Source organism: Chaetodon trifascialis, chromosome 23, assembly GCF_039877785.1.
Source record: "Chaetodon trifascialis isolate fChaTrf1 chromosome 23, fChaTrf1.hap1, whole genome shotgun sequence".
Lineage (NCBI taxonomy): Eukaryota > Metazoa > Chordata > Actinopteri > Chaetodontiformes > Chaetodontidae > Chaetodon > Chaetodon trifascialis.
The window spans coordinates 2,799,412-2,825,960 of NC_092078.1; the positions used below are offsets into that span (position 1 = coordinate 2,799,412).

Below are 26,549 nucleotides of genomic sequence, written 5' to 3' on the forward strand. Positions count from 1 at the left end.
TCTTGAAACCGTGACCTGTGTATTATTCCTAATGACATGCTGCTCTGGCTCGTTCGACTGGAAGTAAAACAGATGTCTTTTAAACCTCACTGGCTCCTTTCGGCTTTTTTCAAGGGTTTGTATTTGTTCAGATTAGTTGTTTCAGGGTTAATGGACAACAATACAAATACATATTGTGTAGACAAGGGCAGCAAAAACAGACAGAAAAGAACCACGTTTTTTTATTTTTCTTTCTTTAACAACTAGTTCTTACATTTATACAGTCTCAAGTCTTTCCACCTCGAAGATGCAGATGACAACATCAGGATTTTACAGTTCTGGGCTTTGGGGGTTGATGTGTCCGTCCAGATTTAAAGAGTTTGAAGCAGAGTGGAAAACATACCAACACACATTTTCAGCTGCAAACTTTATCTTGACAGGGGATCGTAAACTACCAGCCTGAGGCCTGAGACAAATTTGATGAACCGCCTCACCTTTTGAACTTAGTTCTTTGTCATGCACATCAGGTACAGTGAGGCAGTCATGGGCAGAGAAATTAACTCTCCGGCTCTCTCCAGCAAAGCTCAAATAATATATATGAAAACAAAACCGCCAAGTTAAAATGAGAATCTAAGATCTCAAATAGTGCAGAACTTAATATGGGAATAAAATCAAAATAAGAAAAAGGCAAAGCTGAGGAGGAGCTGGAGACACGGCTGCCATCCCTGGCAGCATCATCTGTTCATCACCTTGTCAACATAAACCATTTAGCTGTGGCCAACAACTTTATGACATCAAAATAAAAGAAAGATTGGCCCGGAGCATAGACAGTTTAAACTATGGGTTTAATTTAGCTGCTTCCTGTCTCATCTACATGAACATGAAGAGCAGTATGTTAGGTTTATGTCTGTCTTCCCGAATGGATCTGTAAAATGAAGCTTGATGGTCAGAAAAAAATATAAATAAGGAATTTCCCTGCAGGAGTCAATAAATGATCATGTTTGATCAGCAGGGGCCGCCGAGGTTGTAGATCCCACTTGTACACTACTCACAATGCGAAGAATGACGTCTGATGTCAGCCCTCGTTTCACCATTTCGTCTTTAAACTGGAGGTGAAAACAGTTTTTTGTTGAGATATGATGGCATGTGGAATATGGTGAAACACATGCAGATCAGTCATTTCAACACATTCTGTGCTCATGGATAGCAGCACTAGGCCTGTTTTTAATAAATACATGATGTCAGCTGGTCATTTTGAACAATGTGGACATGAATATACATATTGTCATTAATTGCTCATATTCTATTCTACGCTGTGGTTGTAACCCAAACCCCACATATTCCTAAATTTAGTCAGGAACCAGTTCTGAATTAATTCAGCTGCAGAGAGAAAATATTAGATTAAATCGTTCTGTTCTTTTGCTGTAAATGAACACAGAGGGGCTAGCTGGTGAGCTACTGTACAGCAGCTGGCAGGCTAAAGGCTAACACACTAGCAAACCAGGGACATGCTAGCACTTGTCAGTCACTCTTCCAGCTTCCTTCTATTTTCTCCATTCTGTGTCAACAATTCTCAGGTTTATACATCATTTTATCCAATAAAGAGTTATTGAAGAGAGAAGTAAAGCTCTCCGAGCTGGCTAGCTTGCTGTCTTGTTAGCAACATGGAAGAAGCATGTTAGCCTAATAGTAATATCACAGTGGAAAAAAAGTAAAACTTTCAAGTACTAATTATGCAAAATAGATGAATCTTTATCTGTATTGGAATACTGATTCATGTTTACATGTACAGATTTTTATGTTTTTAACTTTATTAATTCCAAAAAGTTAAATAAAAGTTAAACTTAAAGTGAAGATTTTCCTATCAAATATGAATTCAGTGGCGACTGCATTGCCATAAGTTGATTTGGCACCAGTTTACATGCTGGTGTGACCACACATTGAAAAGCTGTGCTTGTGCACATTCACAGAATCTCCTCACAGTTACCTGATGCTTTGACAGACCTCTGATTAGATACGAAGCAGACTCACCCATTGTGTGACAATGTTGCTGATGTCGTTGGCGGACAGTGGAGTCGAAGAGGAAATCCTCATTCTCAGACCTAAGACGACTAGAAACACAGTGACTCAACATTACAATGAGGGCCAGAGGGACACTGAACAGGACTGTTTTTGTTACTACACAGAACATTAAAGGTGCTTTAACTGAGTACAAACTGACGTCAAAGCCCAAAACTAACAGAACTTGTTTTGTTTGTGGCTACAACGTCAAGGCGTGGTCCACCTGCAGGTTGTTTTCTTTGGTTTGCACAGATTAGTGTCAGATTGAGGGCTGTTAGTGATGCCATTGCGATGGAAGGGTGGTCGTACATTGATTGGATGGCGGTGGAGTTTCTGGTGTAGTCGCTGGTTGAGTGGTTTGACTTTCTGTGGTTGTATTCAATAATGGTTCTGCGAACAAAGGTCAGAACAAAAGACTGGTTGGACGTGACGCTTGCATACCTATGAAATCAGCAAGCAACGTGAGCAGACAGAAAAGAGCTCAGCTCACCGTTTCCAACGCTTACGATGACACATCGTAGCTCAGAGTGATACTTCGTTGAACTGAGGAAAAAAAGCAAGAGCTCAGTAACAAAAAATCCATCTCTGAAGTAAAAAGTAAAAAGATGAGATATACACAGTGTGTTTCAGGTAATTAAGAAAACAGCATTTTCTATACTTTCCCTTTCGAAGACAAAAGACTGACTTGTGAAGTGCCTGGACAACAAAGCAGATGGGGTGATTTTCTTCTCTTTGGTCCTCGGATGGCGTCCATCTCAGGATGAACCGTCCTGATCCTGATGCGGTCTGTTTTACGTTGTACGGCCCACTGAACAGCAGTTCATCGATCCTTTTACAAACAGAAGAAGGAAAGCGTGTCAAGTTAAATCATTTTAAAAACCAGTTCCTGTCTGATGTGAGGTTTCTTTCCCACGCCTGGTGTCTGAGCTACATTCCTCCATTCAGCTTCCATTCTGAATGACTGCCTGATGTTTAATGAGCCAAATGAGGCAGGCGTAGCACAACATTAGCTAAGTGGATTATTTTAGGTAGGAAATGCATAACTGTTTTCCTTAAGGAACCCCTTTTGTGTCGTTGAGCAACCTGACGACCCCTGACTGACATATTTTATGGACACTTCCTTTGATATTCACTGAAGTTTCTATAGAGAAGGTTCCACCAGAGAAACACAAATCTGTCCATCTATCCAAAGTGTTTTTGTTTGTGTTTGGCTTACGTGGAGATATTTGCTTGTGCGCTGATGCTGATTTCCAGGCTCTGATTGACAGGGGTGAACAGCTGAGCTCTGTTTTCTGGGGTTGGAGGCAGGAACTCGGGCAGATAGAGTCCCTCAGTGCAGGAAGGCACCACAGGATCCACTGGGACAATTAGGAAAACACACGTTTTGTGCCTTTCATGGTTAGCAGCTAATTTAAGTAGCATGCACTCTAAAATCTGATGGTCTACATTCATTGAAGAGATTCAAGCTTAAGCATACAGCAGCCTGTGAAAATGTGAAATCTGACCTTTTACAGCAAACTGGATAGGAAGTTTGCTGAGAGTGTTGTTGGTAGTTATCGTCGTCCGATCCTTGTTAGTGTCAGTCAAGGTGATAGTCTGCCTGGGAAAGTCCTCCATCACCAGCTGTACGGCGTACGAACCCTCATCACTGCTGTCATTCGCTCTGAATGACAGCGAACAAGACTGCAAACGGATAGAAAAGGAAGACAAGGCCACAGTTTTCTTTGGTGCGGTTAAATGCATGTAAGGAAAAACAGATAAAATTCACATTAGTCCTGTTTAGGTGCTTCAGCTACAGGGATGCTGCTCATGCTGTTCACATTTACATTTACTCAAGACATGGACTCAGATTTAATGACACAGGATTTGAGAAATGTAATGATCATGTTTTTCATAATCATTCACTGTGTTCATTGGAGCACACTCCTATTCAAGCTTTTGTTTTCTAGGTATGCCTGCATGTATTTCAATCTGGACCAAACTGGGAGACCAGCTGACTGTCAGGCTAGCATTGCCCCCGTTTAGCTCCACTGCTGCTCTTGCCTTCCTTCCCCTGAAGTTGTGGCAATGCTGCCTGTTGTCAACCTGCTGGCTACTCACTGATGAGAGGTTGAGAACGGAGGGCCATGTACAGCGATCACACTCCACCTTTGTTTTGCCATATCTGCATTTAACCTCGTCTCCATCCGGGTCAAACGCCAACAGGTTGAAGTCCCTCTGACAGTTTGAAGGAACTCTGAGGGAGAGAAACATAAACGGCTTTGACATTTGGTTTAAAGTTGTTTCAGGCTTCCTGTGTGACCAGACAGGGATGAACCACACATGTGCTGCTCAGCTGACGTGGTGTTCATGCCTTTTACACTTCAGTGGCTCTGTATGAGAAAGAGCTCCTCACAGACACTTATCTTCTTGCTCTGGAGGTCATCTGTCTGTTTGCAGTGTGTCCATTTGTTTCGACTACTCTCATCATGGCCTTGTGCAATTCTCCTGCATTTGTTTCCACTGAAGCCTGAGTCAGGCATCCAAGCAATGTAAAACATGTAAAAACATCATCAGATGAGGAAACCGCAGCGTTAGCTTAGTTTAGCATAAAGAGTGGAGACAACGAGGAACAACTGGCCATAGCACCTCTGGAGCTCACTAATTTAAATGTTTTATTAGATTTGTTTAATTCTTGAAACGAGCTGATTTGCCTTTTTAGATATGAGAAAGTAGCTTGTGTATATTAGGAGGGTCAGACGACCAGGGGAACAGAAACAGTGAGGAGGCTCACCTCACAGCGGGCAGCATGGTGGTCTGGGGGGACCTGTTGGCTTGACCGGTGTCGGACCGGTTCCTCAGCTCCACCACAGTCACAGCTCTCCAGCGTCTGATACCGTTCTTGTTACTTATCCAGGCATTACCGTCTAACCTGTGGTGGAAGATCATGAAAAGGTCAGTTTTTACTACACAACACAGAATCAGTGTGTACTCGTGTACTGTGAGTGTGTACAGCTAACAAAATATATCAAAGGTGTAAATAAATCCCAGTTTTTGCATGAAGCCATCAGACCAGCAGCACCATCTCAGATTAGAAATCTACCAACTAAATCTTTATTTAAGTAATTACAGTTCTTCAAATTCAATTGAGCTTTTGACATTTTGGGAAAGGAGGTTTAGATTTTCTCTTTTTCCTTCAGTGATGATTTGTTGATTTTTGGCCCTCAGTGAAACATGATGTCATTTTTTTGGCATCGTCACTCACAGCAGCTGAAACGGAGCGTTCGTGGAAACCTGCCGGGTCATGATCCCCTCTGTCTGACACCACTCTCTGTCGCCCTCCGCATCCACCTTGTGTTTGGTTAAACTTTGATTCCCACAGTTATTATCGGGGCAGGTCCACACAGAATATTGGCAAGAGTGGAAGTTCAGTTTATAGCGAAGGACCACCTGAAACGTTACAGTGACGACGTGTTATGGTATTAATGACAGCATCCATGAATCAAAAAGGTTGATAAAATCCTATTTTGTTTGGATGGTTCAGGCCTGAGGATTTTAAATCCTTTATCATACATTATATTCGGCTACAGAATCCCCTTTGTGGCACATGTTCTACCCACATCCCTGAAACACAATCAAAAGGTGAATAAATTCCATTAGAATGAAGCTGTACGTACCTCCATAGATCCAGCTGCGTTAGTGTTTTTTGGGTAGTAAGTCATCACCGTCCCATAAAAATGAGATGCCTGGGCGCTGCAAACCAGCAGCAGCAGCAGCAGCAGAGAGGTGGACATAGTGACTGTTAGTCCGTCCACACGAAGACACTAAGTCAACACCAACATCAACACTTTTACCTCCAAACAGCCTCTCCTTTACTCTCTCTCCCTTCTTCTGTTGGCTGTCACCCAAACGGAAGGTTAAGCTAAAATCCAACGACAGCCCAAGCTGGCGATGGGTTGGCATGAGGAAATATTCAGATTGTTGTTGACAGAAGATTACAATCAGATCTGACAAAGAGTGCAGACAATGCATTTATCTTAGTCAATTTCCAAGAGTGTCAAAATGATTTTTATTTGTAAACACAAGGTAGAAATCATCTTGTGTTGCCGTCCATTCAAACGTTCATCAGACATGTTCTTCTCGTCGACTAGTTTCTCCAAAGTCCTACAACTTTCAGTTTCCCACCAACGAGGTGTGGATCAAAGAAAGAGGTATAAACACTCCGAGTCCGTGTTGACACTGTGCACAGTAGTGTTTGGTGTAGTAATGCGCTCTTATCTGATGAGCTTTGTCTGGCATTTGTGCCCCAACAATAAACAATGAACCACCTGTTGTCTGAAGAGACGGCACTCCTGAGTGAAGACCATCACTGTCTCATTGTTGGACATAGAGGGAGTTCAAACAGAAACTGGCACTGTGTTATAAAAAATGGCTGAAAAGGGGCTAAAATGACAAAAGGTAAAAAGTACAAGAATGTCGTATTCTTGCTACAACATGATCTATACCAGGAACGCATGAGGATCAGGGATGGAGGACTTGAGGGGGTAAAGAAGACTCTATGGGACCCTCATGTGAGGAGGGCCCACAAAGAGACTAGAAGAAGTGGCCATGGATGCAAGGAGGGGCCTCAGAGAACGTCTGTGTACCAGGTCCAGAATTTTGCCCGATGAGGAGGCTGCCAGGTGAGGTGATGTAGCATTAAGGAAGTAGCGTGTAGTAAAGATTCACAGGTTCAATCCAGCTGTCAGGACAGCAAAGCGGACCCGTCCAGATTAACACCTTTAAACTCAGAACCCATAAACGTGTACATGTCCAGTCACATACACTCACAAATAACAGATTGTAAAAAGTAAAATACAGGATAAAATGTGTGATTTTCCACCAAACTCTGTGCTTCTGACTCAGCGCTTCTCTGTGTGTTGTGATGTGTCATGATGTCTTTTGGACACAGCTCCTCCTTCCTGTCCTTGGCAGATTTTGATGGCTTCGCCGTGAATCACTGTTGATTAAATCATTGTTGGATTATCGTGTCCTTAGACTGAATTCTGATATGTATCCATTTTGAATATGATTTAGATTTGTTTTTTTAGATTTTCAGCCGAGTCCAACATCTGACACACAAAAAGGATACTTCTAAATGTACAAAGTTTCTGTGTTCGCCCTTGAAGCAAAGTTACATTTCGTGCATTCACTCAATTACTGTGCATGAAATTTCAGTGTTTACAATTGAAGCTACTTTTTACTTGTCTACCTTTATTCAACTGCTATGGTTGATTTTGCATGCAAGACATATGATGATGTTATGAAATATGATGCAGTGTTGTGGATTAAAGGCTTCTTAGTACTTATTTTTGACTTGTACTTATTTTTACACTTATTGTTACTTTTTCTCGGGTAAAGGTTCTGAGTACTTCCTCTGCCACCGACAGAGGGTGTAAACCAGCCCTCCACCTTTGCCCCGTACTCGCAGAGACTGTACATACCTGTCACGGACGCTTTGTATGAGCACTTGAACGCAGCCCTGGCTGGCGCCTTTGAACCCGCCCATCCCAACCGAGCTCGTTCATTGGTCGAGCGCGCTGTCCATCACAACCGTGACTCAGATCACAGTCATGTGACTCATGTTTTTGTTATTTTGCTTCCGCCTTCAGTGTTCTCACCGTGTCATGTGGATGTCAAAGCTGCAAAGAGACAGGCTTTGGGATTGAAATCTCCACAGCGACTCTTTCTCAAATCTCTGCCTGGGATCCAAAGGCTCTCCGCCGCAGGAAGGACTCTTCCTGAGAGCGTTAGGAAAGGCCGGGGACCGGCGGGAGTGATGGCGGACGGGGAACGGTCGCCGCTGCTGTCCGAGCAGCACGAAGGGACCAACGGCTTCTCTCCCGGGGGCAGCTCGCATGGATATCCGTCAAAGCCGCAGAGTATGTCAGCTGTTCCGTTTGCCACCCGATACAGACGTATTTACAGCAAAGTAGACAAGTTTAGTTTTGTATTTTGGCTGCGGAATGTCGTCAACTCGTAAACAAATGTTAGCTAGCATTAGTTTTAGTATCAAGCTAGCTTGCTAGCAGTGTGGCAAACGTTAGCTGTAACCTGAAATAATGACGTTCACAAACGGAAATTCACCTTGCACACAATTTATGTTTGTTTATTAACGTTTTTAGGCTGCCTCAGTGTAGTGAGAGTGGAACCAAACATACACGCCATGAGCAAGTGACGTGAAGCTGAAGTTTGGCAAAGAAAATGGGCTGTTTTAATCAAAAAGAACGAATGAAACCGATTCGTGGTCCGTTTGGTTGGTGCATCCATCGCGCTGGAGACGGGGTCAAAGGTCAGACAGGCTGTGTAGCTGCTGTGTCACACCGGGCTCTGAGGGGATGTGAAGGGCTGACAGATGAATCAGTAATGAAAATAATTAGCCCAAAGTCAGGTTCAGATACTGAAGTATTCACCGTGATATCCAGCAGATATGCTTCTTTAAATGCTCTTAAATTGGTCATTATCGTCCCTCTTTTTTCTGTCTTCCTGTGTTGTTTCCTATTAACTGTGACTTCCTTCCCTTCCTGTGTTTCTCTTGATAAAGTCCGGCCTTTGGGTGTGTCACTCTTAAATAGTGCCATGTTAACTGGCCTGCTTGTTTTATAGTGGCCAACCTGTGGCTCGCTGCTACTGTGTAGTTAATGTTTGAAGAGGAGGTTAAGGTGGCGCCGTATCAGCTGTGGCGACTCCTCCCATAGGGTGACAGCAGGGAGGGTCAGGGTTTGGTTTGATTGTTGTACACAGAAACAAGTTTCAGACTCTATATCATCATCACGACGGCTATAAAACTGACTGTACCCACTGTGGAGAATAACTGGTGCACAAAGCAGAGCACAGAAAGCTGTGATCAAACGTGTGGTCAGATGCCAGAGAGGGTAAACCACTCGTATCGTAAACATCCAACATTAGAGAAGTGTGTTTTCTTTCATGAATAACAAGACGAAGAGTCTGCAGCCATGCTAGCAGCTCGGAGAGTCTCTAAAGTCAGCATGCTAACACGCTCACAACCTTAGTGTAGCATGTTAGCATGCTAATGTTTGCTAATAGCAATAAATTAACTTTCACTGCAATCCAGCCAGTATTCTCTGATGCTTCACTCTGGGGAGTCGTGGAGATAAAAAAAGGGGTTTGGTTCAGGTATTGGCATAGAAACTCGAGTATGTTATTGACACTAAACTGTAACTTAACAGTTTCCTCCTGGTCGCCTCTCCCTCCAGCTTTGGCGCCGTTCCCCAGCTCGGTGTTTCCAGGTGAGGCTCCACCCCCGTACTCGCCACAGGGCAGCCCGGACAGCAGCAGCGCCCCGGTCATCAGCTGTCGGGTCTGTCAGAGCGCCATATCGGTGGAGGGCAAGACGCACCAGCATGTGGTGAAGTGCAGCATCTGCAACGAAGCGACGGTGAGTCACACAGAGGCGGATCAGATGAGACCGGTGGCTTTGGCCTCCAAGCCAAAGAAACTGTTCCTTTTAAGAAAAAACCCTTTCCTGTTTGTACGACCTAATCAGCATTATGCTGGTTGTTCCAGTGTTTCGTTCTGGTTTTGCTTTGAGACTGAACACTGCGTGCTTTGATTCCTGTATTTCTGCGTCACGCTGCAGCATTGAAATTGTTCGCATTACATGTTTATGCATTATACACAGTTTTTATTTGGTGCCTCGTGTTTGTTTCTGCAGCTACACATTCGGTTCTCCCATAGAAATATGGAGCACCTTTAACCAATACTGGAAGCTTTATTATAGACATTAAGTCTCATTTGTGAGCTTGCTGTCAGGTCAGAAACATATAACATCAAACTGTTGTACTGAGTCGTGTTTCAACGACGTTTCCCGTCTCAGGATGTCTTTCCACCTGAGAATATGCTGCTGATGGAACCACTGAGATTTATTTCAGAAGCCCAAAATAGGGAAAACCTGAAAACATGTGTTTTAGGTTTCTTATCCTTCTCTCCTTTGTGTCTTCATCCCTCTCTCTGCAGCCGATAAAGAACGCTCCTGTTGGAAAGAAGTATGTCCGCTGTCCATGTAACTGTCTGCTGATCTGCAAGGTCACGTCGCAGAGGATCGCCTGTCCAAGACCATACTGGTGAGACAGAGGAGCAGTGTGGGATTATTTCTCAGCCGTCTCACTTTGGCTGGTAGTCACACCATCTGTGCAGAGGAACCGTTCATCCAGCAGCTCATTCACACAGGCATGGATGAGCTGCTGCTGTAAGCTGGCCTGAGGAGTTCTTTCGAAAGCTTCTTAAAATTTTATTATTTGAGCTGCAGCAGAAAGGAAAGGTTTTAACAAAAATGAAGACATGTTGTCGCCCTGAATCAACAAAAAAGGAGAGCTGTCAGCGACTTCAGTTTGACTAAATGACGACCTCGTATCCGCTGCAAACGCAGGTTTGAAACTGAGGAACTGTGGAGGAAAAAAAGAGATCTGAAAGAGCAAAGCGTCATCTGGACTGTTTTTCATTTCTTAAAATCTCAGATCAGCTCGGTTGCCGTACTTTATATCCACATTCAAACCAACAAACAGAGCTCCAACAAAACAGACAGCGACAGAACTTTAATGTGATGATAAGAAAACAGGAACATTACAGGACTTTGACCTGTTAGCTGTCAGGCTTCAGTGAAGATGTGTTTAAAAATTAAATAGCTGTATTCAATACTTTGAGAAATCTAAAAATGTTTTATTTTAAATTTTAATGCTTTTTTTTAATGCCAGTAAACGCATCATCAACCTGGGGCCAGTTCACATCGGCAGGGACAGTCCTGAACCGCAGCATCAGCCTGTCGGCATCCGTGTCATCTGTGGACACTGCTCCAACACATTCCTGGTAGGACACACACACACACACACACACACACACACACACACACACACACACACACACACACACACACACACACACACACACACACACAAGCAGAGGACAGCTGCCTCGCATTAGATCCAGGTTCACACTTCCTGTCTCTCTTCCAGTGGACTGAGTTTTCAGACCGGACCTTGGCCCGATGTCCACACTGCCGAAAAGTGTAAGTTCTTATAGTTCTACGTGAGCAGCAGCCAAACATGTCAAAACTGTCCCACAAACAGTTTTGTTGTGTTGTTCAATATTCCTCCTGCTTTTATTTCCAGCTCTTCTATTGGCCGGCGGTACCCCAGGAGGAGGAGCCTGCTGTGCTTCCTGCTGTTCGTTGTCCTCGCCGCCTCCACCGCAGGACTCATGGTGAGCGTCTGTGTGTGCAAAGAACAGTAATGATAATTTAGGATTACTTAGAAGAAAATGTTGTTTTTATTTTGAATGTTTTCAAGCTTTTTCTGGACTCTGTCAGACGTTTAGAAGATCTTTAATGATTAGAACATTAGGACTCATCATGTTTGGTGTAGACGCTTCTTTTGTGGTTGTCTTGTAACGTCCCACATGTGTGTGTCTCTGCGTTCAGGTGGGGACGTGGAAGTCCGCCCAGAACTCGAAAGGGATCTACGTTTCCTGGGTTCTGCTGATCCTGCTCGGCCTGTTCACCATGGTCAGAACCATCTACTGGAGGTGTCTGAAAATCAGCGACCCCATATCCAACATCACGTAGGGAGAGAGGGAAGGAAGGAAGGAAGGAAGGAAGGAAGGAAGGAAGGAAGGAAGGTGAGAGGGCTAGTGGATGAGAAGGAGGAAAGGAGTTGACATTGTGTTGAGAAGCAGAAAAAGGAAAGGGAGGTAAGCAGAAGAAGATGTTTGTCAGATCAGAAATATTAGAAATGAAATTCCACATTCACCTCAAATCGGATTTACCATCAACTCGAGCTGCCAGTGGTCAAGGAGTGCAACATGGAGGCTTCTCCTTGTTGTTGTTGTTGTTGTTGTTGCAGAGAGGTGAAAGGAAGAGGAGGGCAGAGTGCAGATGAGCATGCAGGACAAAAGACAGCAGAGGAGTGTTTGTTTTTGGTCGGTCGTCTTCTTCCATGTTGGACTAATACGTTGTTTCAAAGCCTGATTGAAGCTGCCAGCGGCTGTTCTGTGCACAACGCTTATTTAATCTGGTCAGTTTTTAACTTTCCTGCCCCCAAATCAATCCGTGTTGACTCCAGAGAAATGAAATGATAACAAAAAGGTAATGAGATGCAGGTGACAGCTGTGTCTCTGTGGACAGACGGAGGGACGAGTGTGCTGAAGACGTTTCTGTCAGCCTTGAAGTGATCTGCTCGTACCGAACAAGAGAAAAACAAGAATTCATCCGAATCAAACTGAGCGCGAGAGGAAACAATGTGCTTATTTTTGTTCTTTTTTGACTCATCTTCTTCACTCAGTGTCACATTTCTGAGCCTCTCGTCACGTTTTCTGGATCCAAACTGGATGATTTTCAAACTGATGAAAGCTAGAAAATGAAATAAACGCTTCCCATTTAAAGGGACATTTGGGGAAATTCGCCTCTTTGCTGAGACTTAGATGAGAATATCGATATCTCTCTCACACCTGTGCGGTAAATATGCAGCTACAGCCAGTTAGCTTAGCTTAGCATAAAGACTGGAAGCAGCTCACTAATTAACTAATTTGTTTAGGTGGTAATACCATGAAAAAACAGAAGTTGTGCTTGTACTGGCTGTTCTACTGTTGGAGAGAGCCAGGCTAGCTGTTTCCCCCTGTTTCCAGTCTTTATGCTAAGCTAAGCTAATCACTGCTGCTGGTTGTAGCCTCTTATTTAATACACAGACATGAGAGCGGTATTGATCTAACTCTAGGCAAAAAAAAAAAGTGACTTTGATTGTTTCTCAGAATGTTTATTTTTTTAACATTTACTTTTAGCTGATTTATTTTAAGGAATAAAACTCTTCAATCAGTCAGTTGGATTGAACAGTTTTACTGGGATCACCGTACAAACCTCTCACCAACCACAAAGTACTGAAAACATCTCAGTAAATACATAAAGTACGCATATCACTGAATTGCAGTTTTTACAAGGAACCACGTGTGGGGCATTTTTCATTAAGTGGAAAATTCAAGAGGCTTTCTGTGTGATCAAATGTGCTAACAGGATGTTATTTAAAATGTGCTTGTTGCTGATAACATGCAGAACGTGGTGATGGGCATGTAGCTAAAGTCAGTACAGGATGGACACGGGGACATTTCAGAATCAGTAGACGGGCATTAGTTCAGAGGGAGACGTCATTGTCTTGACATTTTTTCAGTCCAGTCCATCTCATGCAGGGATTTAAAGGCTTTTGGCTGACGGGATGATCAGTTGTCCAGAGCTTCTGAACCGGACTGGAAATGAGCAAAACGTATGATTTCAGAAATAAACGCTTCATGTTCTGCTCAGTGTTTTTTTAACTAAAACTCGGAAAGTGCAGTTTCACCTGTTTGAATCGCTGATCTAAACCACCTGAAGCACACACGGGTTGGTTTATTCACCTTTTAAATTCACACCTTTCTTAGAAGATCAAAGCGAGTTGAGCTGACACACCAGTCAAACCTGCTCAGTGTCTCTGTGCTTTGTGTAAATATAGTCAGTGGATGTTGATTATCATGGACTGTACAGAATTATCAGATCTTTGCTTCCCCCTTGTGGCTGATTAATGTAAGTACCTGCTTACTGTGAAACATGTTGCACTACATTGTACTGATGTACTACTAATGTATGTTTGTGTCAATGTTATTCAGGTGGATGGATTGTTTTTTGTTTTCTATAATGTGAAACAAAGTAATACTTTTAACAAGGTCCTCTGACTCACGTCTCTTATTTCCAATCATTAGCTTATATGTGATGCAGGATTTGATGATTTTAATACTGAATATTAATTTACACAGGAAAATATTAACAAGTAACTAAGACCACCAATATCAAAGGTAATTGTTCTTGAACCCTTTAAATAAATTATGACCCCTGACACCTCTAATCCCTGCATGAACTGACCAAAAGTTGGTGTTTTTAGAGGCAAAATAAAATTTTGCAGTTGGAAGCTCTAAAAGTTAGAAATTACCACGTTCACCACACATTAACTCCATTATAGCAGCAGTTTTATCACAGTTCCTGGATGAGCACATCCTGGTGACTTGATTACTTCTTTATCAAATAACAAATTCTGAATCTGTTTTGGAAAAAGTTGATGGTTGTCGTAAAATATTTACTGAAAGTCGCATAAATATTCATTTATGCTAATGCCACACTGAAATGTCTCCAAGGGCTGAAGGCAAGAATACTGTTCTTTGAGGAGGGTTAGGTGTTCATAAATCCAAAATTCTGGCAATAATTTGTAACTTATTAACTTAATACACAAACATTCTTGTCAGTCTGCTTGTTCTGTGGTTGAGAGGTCGCACCACAGACCAGCCGTTGAGCCCCGGGTCGACGGAGTGTTTGCAGGCATGTTGGAAAAGTTGCTTCCCTGTGATGCCATGAATCAGTTGAACTCAGTGATGCCTGATATTTCCCCTCGTCTGCACATCCAGTTCCTCTCTCTCTCTCTCTCTCTCTCTCTCTCTCTCTCTCTCTCTCTCTCTCTCTCTCTCTCTCTCTCTCTCTCTCTCTCTGTTGCTGTCAGTGTCTCTCGCCCTCTCCAGCTGCCGGCTCAGAGGGACGGGTGTAGCGCCATGCAGCGTTCCTCCTGATTCGTCTTTCAGTCTCTCGTGGCTCGAATCCTGCTGAGCCACGACTGGCTTAAGCCCTCAGAAATCTGAAACGCTCGAGTTCTGGAACCCCCTTGGTTTATGGGATGCCTGAAATTCCTGGATATCGGAGGACTTACGTTTTGTGGAACTGGGAAGATTTACTGACTTTATTTTGCTTTGGTTTATTTGTTTTTAACTTATTATCCGGTATTTAAATTGGCTGGTAATTATGGACTACTAGCACCCTGTGAAAGTGGGACCATCGTATAATTTTCCAGAAATGCGGGAGATTCGTCACCTCAAGAAGTCTTTCATTTATACAACATGGAAATAACTAACATAAAATAGCAAGAGAAAAGACCTCTTTTTGATGTTTTACCTCCTGATTTTGGGATTTATCTGTGGATTTGGAAGTGCTCATGCTTCCCAACCTCAGTCTGACTCAAAAGTAGACGTGTACTTGTTAAGTACTGTGTGTGTTATTAAGAAGGTGTGTGCTGTACGTTTGTCTATGTGTGTGTTTGTGTGCATGTATTTGTATGTGTGCTTTTGACCATGTTGGAGGAAAAGAAGGCACAGGGTTCTCGGCAACAGAGCTCAGCGGACTCAGGTCGCCCAAAAACGTCAAAGATCAACAGCAGCACCCGTAACTTGGCTAAAACCAATCACATCTCAAAAAGCAGCAACACCATCAACCCTGCACGCCGGTGAGTGCAGCTGAGTAATGCAACCATGCATGTAGCTCACTGTGACTTTGTTTTATTCATGTGTTTACATTAGACTACAGCAGGTGTACGAAGATTTAAGCTAACCAAACCAATCATTTATGGTGATCATGTTCATGGAGTTCATGGAACAGTTCATATGGATGGTATTGTGAACAACAGAGCCAATCATTGGCAAGATAGCTTGCAAATGTTAGCCAGCCATTCATTAGACTCAGACAGCTAAAACGATCATATGAAAGCAAGTTTGTCATACAGTGTTAGCCAGGTTGTGCTGGCTAAAGTTTTCTAACTACCTACGCTACAATCTTTCACCTACCCACCTATTTGTTCTCACTTTATGACACATGCCACTGAAGTTAGCCAGGTCATGCTAATTAAAATTGGCTAACTACCTATGTAAGCTAAGATATTTATCTAACGCTACAATGTTTCATTCACCCACCTATTTTTTTCTAATTATATGACATAGTCAAATGTTCCTCTTGATACATGAGAAAAAAGATTTAGTGTAGATCAACTTTTTTTTTCTTTTATTAACAAAAAAGGGGGGGGGGGGGAGTGTGTTGACCTAACTAACTAGCTTGCAAACGTTAGCCAGCCATTTATTAGCCTCTGACGGCTAAAAACACGAAAGCAAATTTGACATACAGCATTAGCAGACACAGGCCAGTGAAGCTAGCCAGGTTGTGCTAGCTAAAGTTTGCTGGCTAACTATGTAAGCTAACTTATTTAGCCAACTCTACAATCTTTCTTCTTGCCCACTTAATTTTCTCCACGCTGTCACAGTACATTTATTAAAGGCCTGTTCCCTATAAGAAAGGAATGTGAGAAAATAGCTGATTTATATGGAATATAAGAACAGATATGCTTGCAATTTTTTCTCCATGAAATTCAGGAGGGAGGAAGCTAATGTCTTTTAGAGGCTAAACATGAACAGCTCGGTGACTTAAATTAAGTAAAAAGTAAAAGTTTGTGCAGGCTTAAAACTGTGTGTCAGCCATGTCGAACTGCTGGTAATGATGTCTTCTGTCCACAGTGAGTCTGAAGCGACTGCATTCTTCTATGGCCATGTGTGCATATGGAGCAATTAGCAAGTGTGAAATAGTCCTCTGGCATTAACCCTTGCCTCCTTTGCTGACCCTATGGCTAAAACAAGAACACAACTGTGTGTGAGAGCGTTATGTATGTGTATGGAGGTGTTTCATTTGTCTAAATCCAAGGCTTTAAAAGTTTTCTTCAGCTATGTGTATCATACTGTCCAGACACAATGAACCACCTGACACATGCTGCTCAGTTTCAGCTAATGGCAGCAGGTGACGGGAACAGGTTTCCCTAGATTTACTGATGTGATTTAAACTTTAATTCTTTAATCCAGGAGAGAGCTGTGCCATTTAAACCAGGTATCTTCTGTAGGTGTTGTAATCCAAACAAAGTACAGAAAAGTACCCAAAGCAGGAGTGTTGATGTGCAGAGGGAGATTGATATAGACGTCCAATGGCCATCTAATAGCACTGAAAAGGGAAGCAGGACACGGTGAAATCAGAACAGATCATATTTAGATCCTTCTTCAAGTGGTCTGAACAGAAAAGGTTAAAAGCATAGATTACAAAACTTTGATTACAAAGCCTGGAATTTGTAATTGGGCACAGCGAACATAACAAACAAACTTTATCCGCTCTGATTTGGACCAAAGAAAACAAACTGTCCCCCTAACTGTACATATCCAAGGACATTTATAATTGGAGTACCTTTTTCTTCAAGTCCAGCATTCAGTGACCTTGACCAGCAGTCTTTCGGTTAAAGACGAGTGCAGTGCCCGTTCAAAACAGCCAAAGATAGCATTCAACTTAACAACAAACATGAGATGATAAACTGGCTGCTAACAGCTAGCTATTTAGGACCAGGCTATTTAGCTGTTTGGGACCAGGCTATTCAGCTGTTCTTCTTCTGTTCTTGAACGTTTTGCGAGCGAGAGCTGCACAGTGTGTGCTTCTGGCAATAGTAACACACTGCTAATAATGAAAATATGTCCCACAGATCAGAAGAGCTCGCACTCAACCCACCTCAGTCGCCGAGAAGTTGATTGGATGAACGGTTGACGAGAAAATGGAAGGACAGATGTGCAGACAGACAGACAGACAGACAGAGACTCCTTCCATCTTAGTTAAATGGTTAAAGATGACGTAGTAAAGAATTTAAGATTCGCATGCAGTCGGAGACCAAAGTTAGCCTGTAAAGTCCTCTGAGCTGTCTTTGGCAGGTCACAGTCCATCATTCCTGATGAAGACGTTGCTTTGCTGCTCGGCTGTTGTTTGCTCTTCTTCAACGTCATGAATCGTCATCACCAACAAAACAACACAAAGTCAAACAACTTTCAAATCTTTGGACGACTTCTTCACTCCGCTCCGTTTGTCTTCCTCCATCAGCTTCACTTTCTCAGCATCTTCTGTTTTCATTCATTTCAGCTGCGTTGGCTCGATGTGGTTTACGTCACTGTGTCCTCACAGAGATCCATCAGTTCATTCATCCATTCAGCCATCACTTCATTCATTCACTGCATCCTGCCGTCATTCCTCCACACAGCATTCATTTATCTTCTTTAAATAAACAACTATCTTCATTCATTCATTCATTCATTCATTCATTCACTCACTGGACAAGTTGGACCACCAAGCCACTGACGCCCTATACAGACATTTACATTTACTCCAGTACAATTTTGAGGTAGTTGTACCTTATTTGAGTTTTTCAGTTTACTGCTACTTTATACTTTTACTCCACTGCATCTATTTGAGAACTTAAGTTACTTTTTCTTACTTCTAATTAATAATACAAAATATGATCAGCAAAACAAAGAGTACTGATCCCCAGGGTGATACTCAGAAGCTAGTATTTAAAGTAGTATACTGTGTGTAAATGTACATGAATACATTCAAATTCGCTCCATATTTACCAGATGTTTTATTTAGTAGTGAAACATAAATTCTAATATAATATTTATATTGTTCTGAAATGGGTGATTCTGCACAGTGAGTACTTGTATCTGAGTACTTCTCATCATTCATTCATTCCTCATCTCATTTTTCAGGCATCGATTCCTGAGTTTAACACGTCGTTCATTAAAATGCGACGGCGTGCAGAGACTCAGCTCTGCGACTTCCAAAGGAGTCGTGTGTCTTAAACTCTTTAAAATCTCACAGTTTTATCTCCTTTGGCAGCACGACGTCTCGAACGATGGAGCAGAACCAGTAATTCCAAAAAGCTTTTAATAGTTTTTCTCGGACAGCTGAGACACCGAGAAGGCTTTAATTACTCTGTGTGTGCGCGACACCAAGCCCTGAGGCCTTTATGGGCCTCGGCTGGGTCTTGATGGGACGATAACGTAAAGGGAAGTAAACCCAAGGTGACTCCCCACTGTGTGAGCGTTAATGTGAGTTAAAGTGGAGGAGAGGGGGAAAAGTGATGGCGAGAGAGAGACGGGGACAAACTGGAAGGAATAAACGAGCGAGAAGGTGAAGGAGGACAGAAGGAGAGAGTGAATGTGTCTGTGGGACAGAGAGAGGGATGTTTTTATGCAAGGTGTGAAATAGCTTTGGTCTGAAGCAAGGCTTTGCTCTGAGCTCTCTGTTGCTGTGGATTTAGATGGTGGATTTAGGAGTGTTTATGTCTGCGTGTGTGTGTGTGTGTGTGTGTGTGTGTGTGTGTGTGTGTGTGTGTGAGAGAGAGAGAGTGAGCGAGCGAGCGAGCAGGAGTGAATCTGATTTACCTCCATGTCCTCCTTGTCTCTATTTTCAGGTTTTATCACAGCTCTGTCATCTGATGCTTGTATCACATTTTATATAAAGCCTGATTTACAGCCACACACACACACACACACACACACACACACACACACACACACACACACACACACACACATTCAGGGCTTCAGGTGTCTCTGCTCTTGTGTTTCCTTCGTTGAGAGTTAAAATCATTTGAAAAGCTGTTGTGGACCTTTGCCCGTCACCTCTCTGTCTGACACACGCTGAACAAAAGCTGAAGTGACGTCATTTTGAGCCTCGTGGAGTTCACGGCTAACGAAGAGCTCGTTCGTCAGCAGATCGTCCAGATTTAATGACAACATGAAAGCTCCTTCCGTCCAAACACACACTGACCTTGTGCTGCGACCTCTGCAGTAACGTCGTCTCCGTCACACACACATTTAGCCTACACACTCACCATATGACCAAACACCTCGTAAAGCTTTGGGAGGGTTTTGGTTTTTGGAATGTGTGACGGCCACAGTGTGTGTGTGTGTGTGTGTGTGTGTGTGTGTGTGTGTGTGTGTGTGTTGGAACGAGAGAACAGGTGTGTATGAAAGTGCAGCTGCTGCTTTTCCTCCGTTTGGGTTTTCTCTTCTCTTCTTTTTCCTGTCGCTTATCGTTTCTCCGTCACTCTTTATCGCAGACTCTCCTCTTGAAGTTCACGCTCTCGTGTTTCAGTGCTCTGTTCTCCCACCTGTCGACCGTTAACACTTTAGCACCACGTTCCTCGCGGTCCTTCCTCTGGCCTCGCTGGTTTCACTGGTTCCACTGCTTCCTGCTTGTCATGTGCTTCATCAGCTCTGACTCTTCTTCTCTAAGGAAAATGCATTAGATCTTGGACTGAGGAGACTTGTATTTAAAGGGACTCTGATCTAATTCTCTTAAAACCTGATGCATGATGTCTGGGCAGTGGGTCTTCAGTCGCTAAGGTTTTTTCTTGCGTTACATGTAATACTAATTATCTAATTAGTTTCATCTGTTCAAAACCTGATGTGTAGTTCCCTCTTTTTGTGGTGGTTTATGTGCTGGACTGTTTCTTGACCAGGACCAGTTGTGGGCAGCCACTCAGGACTCCAGGAAGTTACTGGTCCCAACCAAGAAATCTTTATTGAACCCTGTACGAGCATGTCTCCGTGATGTGTTTTTATTCTGTCTTCTACGCAGTTGCGAGGTTTGGCTGATTTAGTAGTCTTCGTAGCTGAGCGGTTTCCTTTTTAGTCTGTTTTAATTTTGCTTATTGTTGATGCACGATCGGGAGTCTGCACAGGGTGTTTTATTTTGAAAATTTACTGGATTCTCGACACCGTTCCTGTGTCTGACTTCCTGTCTGGCTCGATCTGCTCATTGCAGATTGATGTTGTCGATCGAAATAGGTTTGGTGTGTATTCTCCGAGGAGCAGCTACGCCTCTGGGATGTCGCTGAAATGAAGATGGAAGGCGCCCGGTGGAATCTAGAATGGCAGCGATTAGTTTTGTGGGACGCATTGCGGATGGAAAGTGGACATTATTTGCCCTGTGGAAGGAGTGACACTGCGGCTTAGTTAGCTTTAGATGTCCTGATAACTGGATTTACCTTCCTTTGGACAGAGCCAGGCTTGCTGTTTCTCTCTGCCTTCAGTCTTTATGCTAAGCTAAGCTAGCTGGCAGCTAGCTCCAGTATGAGAGTGGCATCAATCATTTAAACAACTTGTTTAATTGCACCCTTAACGAGTTCCCAACCAATCAGCACATTGCCCTCTCAAAGCTACGATATGCACATGTGGAAATACAGGAAAAGATACTCACCAAGATACTTACACAAGGTGCAGAGGCTGTGTACGAGGAAATATTGGATTTTTTTCTCCACTTGTTTAATGCAGTAATCTCATGACCAGATATTTCCAGCAGCTCCAGTGAGAGCAGGAAATGTTCCAGTAAAGTGAAACACCAGCAGCAAGCATCAGGCTACATGTGTGATTTCTGGACAGAAAGTCACCTCAGCACAGATTCGTGCTCACTTATGAACTGTTAGCGTTTGAGCCAATCGGATCAGTTCGTGTTGGACTCCATTAGCTCATCCAGCTGTGAAAAGAGTTTCTGGGTCAACCAGCCTCAGAATGGGGTTATTATGTGTGATCACTGTGGACAGGACAGACAAGGGACACGGTACAGAGGCTAAGACAAGAGAGGACGATCAACTACTGTCGTCCAGTTGGAATCATCTAGAACTGAGAGTTTATTTGCTCCTCACAAATGGTGTTACGTTATTATTACTTTGCCTCCTCTGACTGGGTTTATATACACGCTTTATTTATATCTATAGTCTCCTGAAATAGTGAACGTCTTGAAGGCAGCGTATCAAGTTTACTGTATGAGTCTGAGACAGGAGGACACGAAGCTCGGCGGCGATGAAAACTCTCCTGAGCTGTAAAAGAAGCCGAGGTGTGATGATGCAAGTCGAGCCACACACACACACACGCACACACACACACACACACACACACACACACACACACACACACACACACGCCCACACACACTCTGTATCGCTGTCATTTCCAGCTGTCCGTCTCATTCGAGCTCCCTGTGAGGTCAGAGAGAAAACATGCAGAAGATTTGACATGAGAGGATTCAGATATTAGATTACGTTATAGTATCATGTTACACACTTGCGGCAGTATTCGTGTACTTGCTTGTACTGTGGTTCCAGTAATCCTGAGCCTCTAATATTGACCCCCATGAGTGACTGCTGTGATGTATGGAGTGTACATTTACCCAAGAAATACTCTACCTTTTACTCCACTTATCTGACAGCTTCAGTTACTAGTTACTTTACAAATTGGGAGTACATTTTCCTGATTGTATATTTTTTTATCGAGTAACATCTTCAATGCAGGATTTTAATTTGTAACAGTATTTTTACAGTATGGAGTTCAAGTTTTTTTATGAAAGGGAAATATTTGATTATGCTAACCAGGCTAGCTTCAGTTGGTCACTTTGGCTAATGTCATTAGCTTCATTATTAATATTTTTTGTTTTTTTAGTTTGGAATATTCTCAGTTTAAATGATTATTAAGCAATATTTTAATCAAGTGTCAACCATATTCCTATGTCTGTTACTCTAAACAGCTGTGAACATATTAGCAAGCTAACATTAGCTTGTGGTTCAGTTTGCTAGTAAACATCACACCTGGCAGTTGGCAGGTGTAGACATTTAACAACAACTTGTCTCTGTGTAAGAAGCAGCTTGTGTTATATCATGTGTTTTTTTTAGTGGAGCATAAATCTCCATGTAGTAAACACTCGGGTTATAACTTGGCCAAGTCCGAGCTCTCTGACAGCTGCAGAAGAGGGACCAGAGACTGGGACGCGAGCCACGGCTGAGTCATGAAAATGAGGACATGAAGCTCCACCTGGACTCCACCGCTGCGAGTCCTGACTTATGATAAAAACCATCTAAAGTTCTTCAGTAACAAAAGCACTTGAGACAGGACCATGCAGACCTTCTGTAGTTTGAACCTTCACACATGCTTTCAGCTGAGACTTTGAATTTAACTTGGACTTTGCCCAAAGGTCTTAAAAACAGCTCTATATGAATGAATACATGTTCAGTATTTCTCACCAGCGCATCACATGCACGCACTGGAAGACGCTGAAACATACACAAAATTCTGATGCCACCACTATAAATATCTCGTTACAAGGTCAAAGGACCAATAAGCTATTTCCCTGAAGACTTGCATGTGTGTGTCCTTTACATGCACACACACACACACACACACACACACACACACACACACACACACGTGTCCAGGCCTTGTGGTGCTGAGTGACTGCAACTCTCAGTTTGAGCCAACGGTGATTTATTTTCATCGCGCTTATTAGTCCTTCTGCTAAGTGCTCCTCAGAGGACGGCAGCAGCTCTAACAGTGTCCACACTCACCAATGCAAAAACACACTTAGACAAGGATGCACACACTCTCAGAGAAGCAAATTCAGGACGTGGACTTGTGCATGATTTCATGGAAATGTGGTGAACACGCCAAAAAGTATTTATGTCACTTTTCCACACGAGCTGCCTTGAAGATTTGAGTTATTTGAGGATTGTTTTAAATCAGTACAGTGTGCAGGGAGAAGCAAAAACGTATAAAAGGCTCTGATTTATTATCTCCACATGAGCGACTCACAAAATCAAAGATTTGTGATTATATAAAAATATAAAATTGTAAGACAGAAGTTAAAATTTTCTTTAAGGAAGGTGTAATTTTAACCAGATCAGCCCCTCGTCTTCCTCCCTCCTCTTCCTTGTCTTCACCTGTACATCATCTGTCAGAGGTGTCAAAGTGCATTAAACGGTGAGATGTATGACCGGTGTGAGCTACCACGTGACCTCGCTGTCCCTGGTGTGTGGTGGTTTGAACCCTGACTGTCGCTGGGTGTGTCGCCAAGGAGACACTGAGGTAACAGCATAACATGGAAGGTTCAGTCAGGGGAGCCGAGGGGGCGTGTTGGGTGAGGGTGGGCTGATAATTAGAGCTTTAACTGTCCCACAGCACACAGTGACGATCAGGAAAATGTGCAGTGTCAAAAGACAGATAACTTCAATGATCTCCACAGGGGTAGTATAGTATAGTATAGTATAGTATAGTATAGTATAGTATAGTATAGTATAGTATAGGTAAGCACAGTATAGTATAGAATGGTACATTATAGTATTACATAACATAGCATAGAATACAATATGGTTTGGTATAGTATAGCATAGTAAAGCACCGTATAGTATAGCATTGTATATTATTGCACAGTATAGTATAGGTAAGCATAGTATAGTATAGCATGGTATATTATATCATAGCACAGCACAGTATAGTATCGTATAGTATAATATAGTAAAGCATAGCATTGTACAGAATTGTATAGTATTTCCAGTCGAGTACAGGTAACCGTAGTATAGTATAGTATAGTATAGTATAGTATAGTATAGTATAGTATAGTATAGTTTTACTATACTGGCGAATGTTGGCGGATGCTAGCAAATTTTAGAGAGATGTTGTTTAACAAACTTTACAGATAAAATAAAATACTTTGACAGTTCCTCCGAACTTCCCAGTACGACAGTTTTCTACCACTCTCACTGTGTTCAGTAGACCGGTGGATCAGTGCCTTGCTCAGCAGCGTCTGGTCACCCCTCAAACATTCTTCAGTAATCTTTCCTGCCCAGATTTTCAGTTTGGCAAGTCCGGGAAATAGGAGCCATGTTTTTTCTGGAAAGATCCCGGCGTTCAAGACGGAGACTAATTTGAGATTTCACATTCCTCGTCAGCCTTGGCGGCGGCCGCTGCCCGTCGTCGCTGGTCTGCGGTCAAGTTACCTCTAGCCAGATTTGTTGAGATCGTTTGGAGGGATCTGACCTTGTGTTAATGGGCGGGGAGGCAGATGCTGCACATTCATGTGGGGGCACAGATGATACTTTATGGACATTTTGATGATAATACTTACATACTTTTATCTAAGTAGGGTTTTGTTTGAACGCAGGATTTTAACTTGCAGTGAAGTATTTTCATTGTATTTTATTTTTAGTTAATAGTTTTAATCACACTCACTCTTGATTGACCCGCCTAACCTCCACAGTGTCACTCAATATTTAATTTCATTTTATTTTTTGGCATCAGTAAACGGAGGAGAGCCGGGACCAGGACACTGCAGCTCATGTACCTTTGTATCATCATATATGGTGTGATGTGATGTACTGCAGTGTCTTATAGCAAGCTGTGAACAAGCAGTGAGAGGAAAAATGACAGAAAGTGTAAAACCCAGACACAAACACACTCAGAGCTCAACCCGTCTTAACTTATCTCCACAAAAAAGGTGCTGTCGATAAAAAAGTGGCCTTTACTGATCCCCAGAGGAGATATTCAGCTGTTACAGCAGCACAAGGACAGAAAGAAGTACACAGAAGAGGGGAAGATAAAAAATAAGAGGTATATAAAACAAAAGTAAGAATACAAATAAAAGTCAACAGCGAAAGTGTTGTGATGTGATTAATAACAGCAAAGTCAATATTATTAGAGACTGATCCTTAACGTTTGCCTGAATTAATATAGAACTATAATAGACATACAATTTAGTTTACAGTGAAATAAGACAGTGTGATATGATATAGTTTAATGTGGGATACAAGATATAGTATAAAGTGGAACATAATATAGTAATAAACTAAGACAGCAACACAACATAGAATATCAAATATAAAGTAGTATGAGGATAATAATGTATGTAATAAATACAATAAATTCTATAGAAAACATAGAATTCAATCAACAAATAGACAATGGAGAATAGTGTGTGTGTGTGTGTGTGTGTGTGTGTGCTGGTGAGGTCACCGCCATGAGACCAGGCCTCTGTCAGGGGAGCGATGACAGCCGAAAATAAAACCGAACATCTTTTGGCTCAGCCTTCCCCTCCAGACACAAACACACACACACACACACACACACACACACACACACACACACACACACACACACACACACACAGCGCTGCCGTCAGCTGTTGTGTCGTGGTCGGGTGTTAAGCCCTGCGGTCCGGGGGAGGGGATAAAGGGGATATATTATTAATTTGCTGCAATACCCAACAGAGAATGATCCTTTAATGAAAATATTCATCATCACCTTTTGATAAACTGTTGATTCAACAGTCTGTAAAGTCAACAGCTGTTTATTATCAAAGCCTTACAGCGCTGGCTCTCAGGACAGGACGCGTCTGGAACTGAGTCACTGCCTCAAACTGGGGAACGCAGAAGTGTTCTGGAGCCTGATTGGCTGGAATCGTCGGCCTCTGAGCTTGTCTGCATCCTCGCTGATTCGTGTTTTTATTTGCTGGAGGAGGGTTTATCACTGTTTCACCTCTTTTTAGGACCTTCGTAACTCTTTCCTTTCAGGGGACCAAAAGTGACGCATTGATGCAAAGTTATTTGAAAATATGGGTTCAAATCTGTGGTAATGAGCCTTTTCAGTTGACCAGAAATGCTATTTATAAACTGCCAATATGACAACAAGAACCACTGAAGTCGTTAATGTTGAGGACTCTCGCTCAGCTGATCGTATCATAATGTATTAATATATCAAAACAGTCTGAAAATATGAAAGATGTTGCTCATATTGATGAACCTACAGAGAATTATCTGCTGAATCTGCAGCTGCTCTGCACTTTATGGTGGGTTTCAGGTCATTGTTTAGCTGTCCAGCTAAAACTTCACTTTGGTTCACTCGCGCCGCTCTCATAGCATCATTTTTGGATGTTTTCAGGGAAAAAGCTGTAAAAAGCCACTGTAGACTAATGAAGAAGTAAAATAAACTAGAGCAGTCATCACTGTTTAGTATGTGCT

General features: G+C 42.6%; 2 protein-coding genes across 2 annotated transcripts in view; one reads left to right on the forward strand and one right to left on the reverse strand.

Annotated features, from left to right (window-relative positions):
* stk26 (serine/threonine protein kinase 26) overlaps positions 1–26,549 on the reverse strand; it is a 378,991-nt gene that overhangs the window by 32,159 nt on the left and 320,283 nt on the right. The window lies entirely within an intron of this gene.
* On the forward strand, positions 7,658–13,764 carry LOC139351486 (type I phosphatidylinositol 4,5-bisphosphate 4-phosphatase-A-like). Its single transcript, XM_070993418.1, has 7 exons — positions 7,658–7,940; positions 9,276–9,457; positions 10,036–10,142; positions 10,773–10,884; positions 11,031–11,083; positions 11,187–11,277; positions 11,495–13,764. Exons 1-7 carry the CDS (start codon positions 7,838–7,840, stop codon positions 11,636–11,638), a joined length of 792 nt encoding a protein of 263 aa, XP_070849519.1. The 5' UTR covers positions 7,658–7,837; the 3' UTR covers positions 11,639–13,764.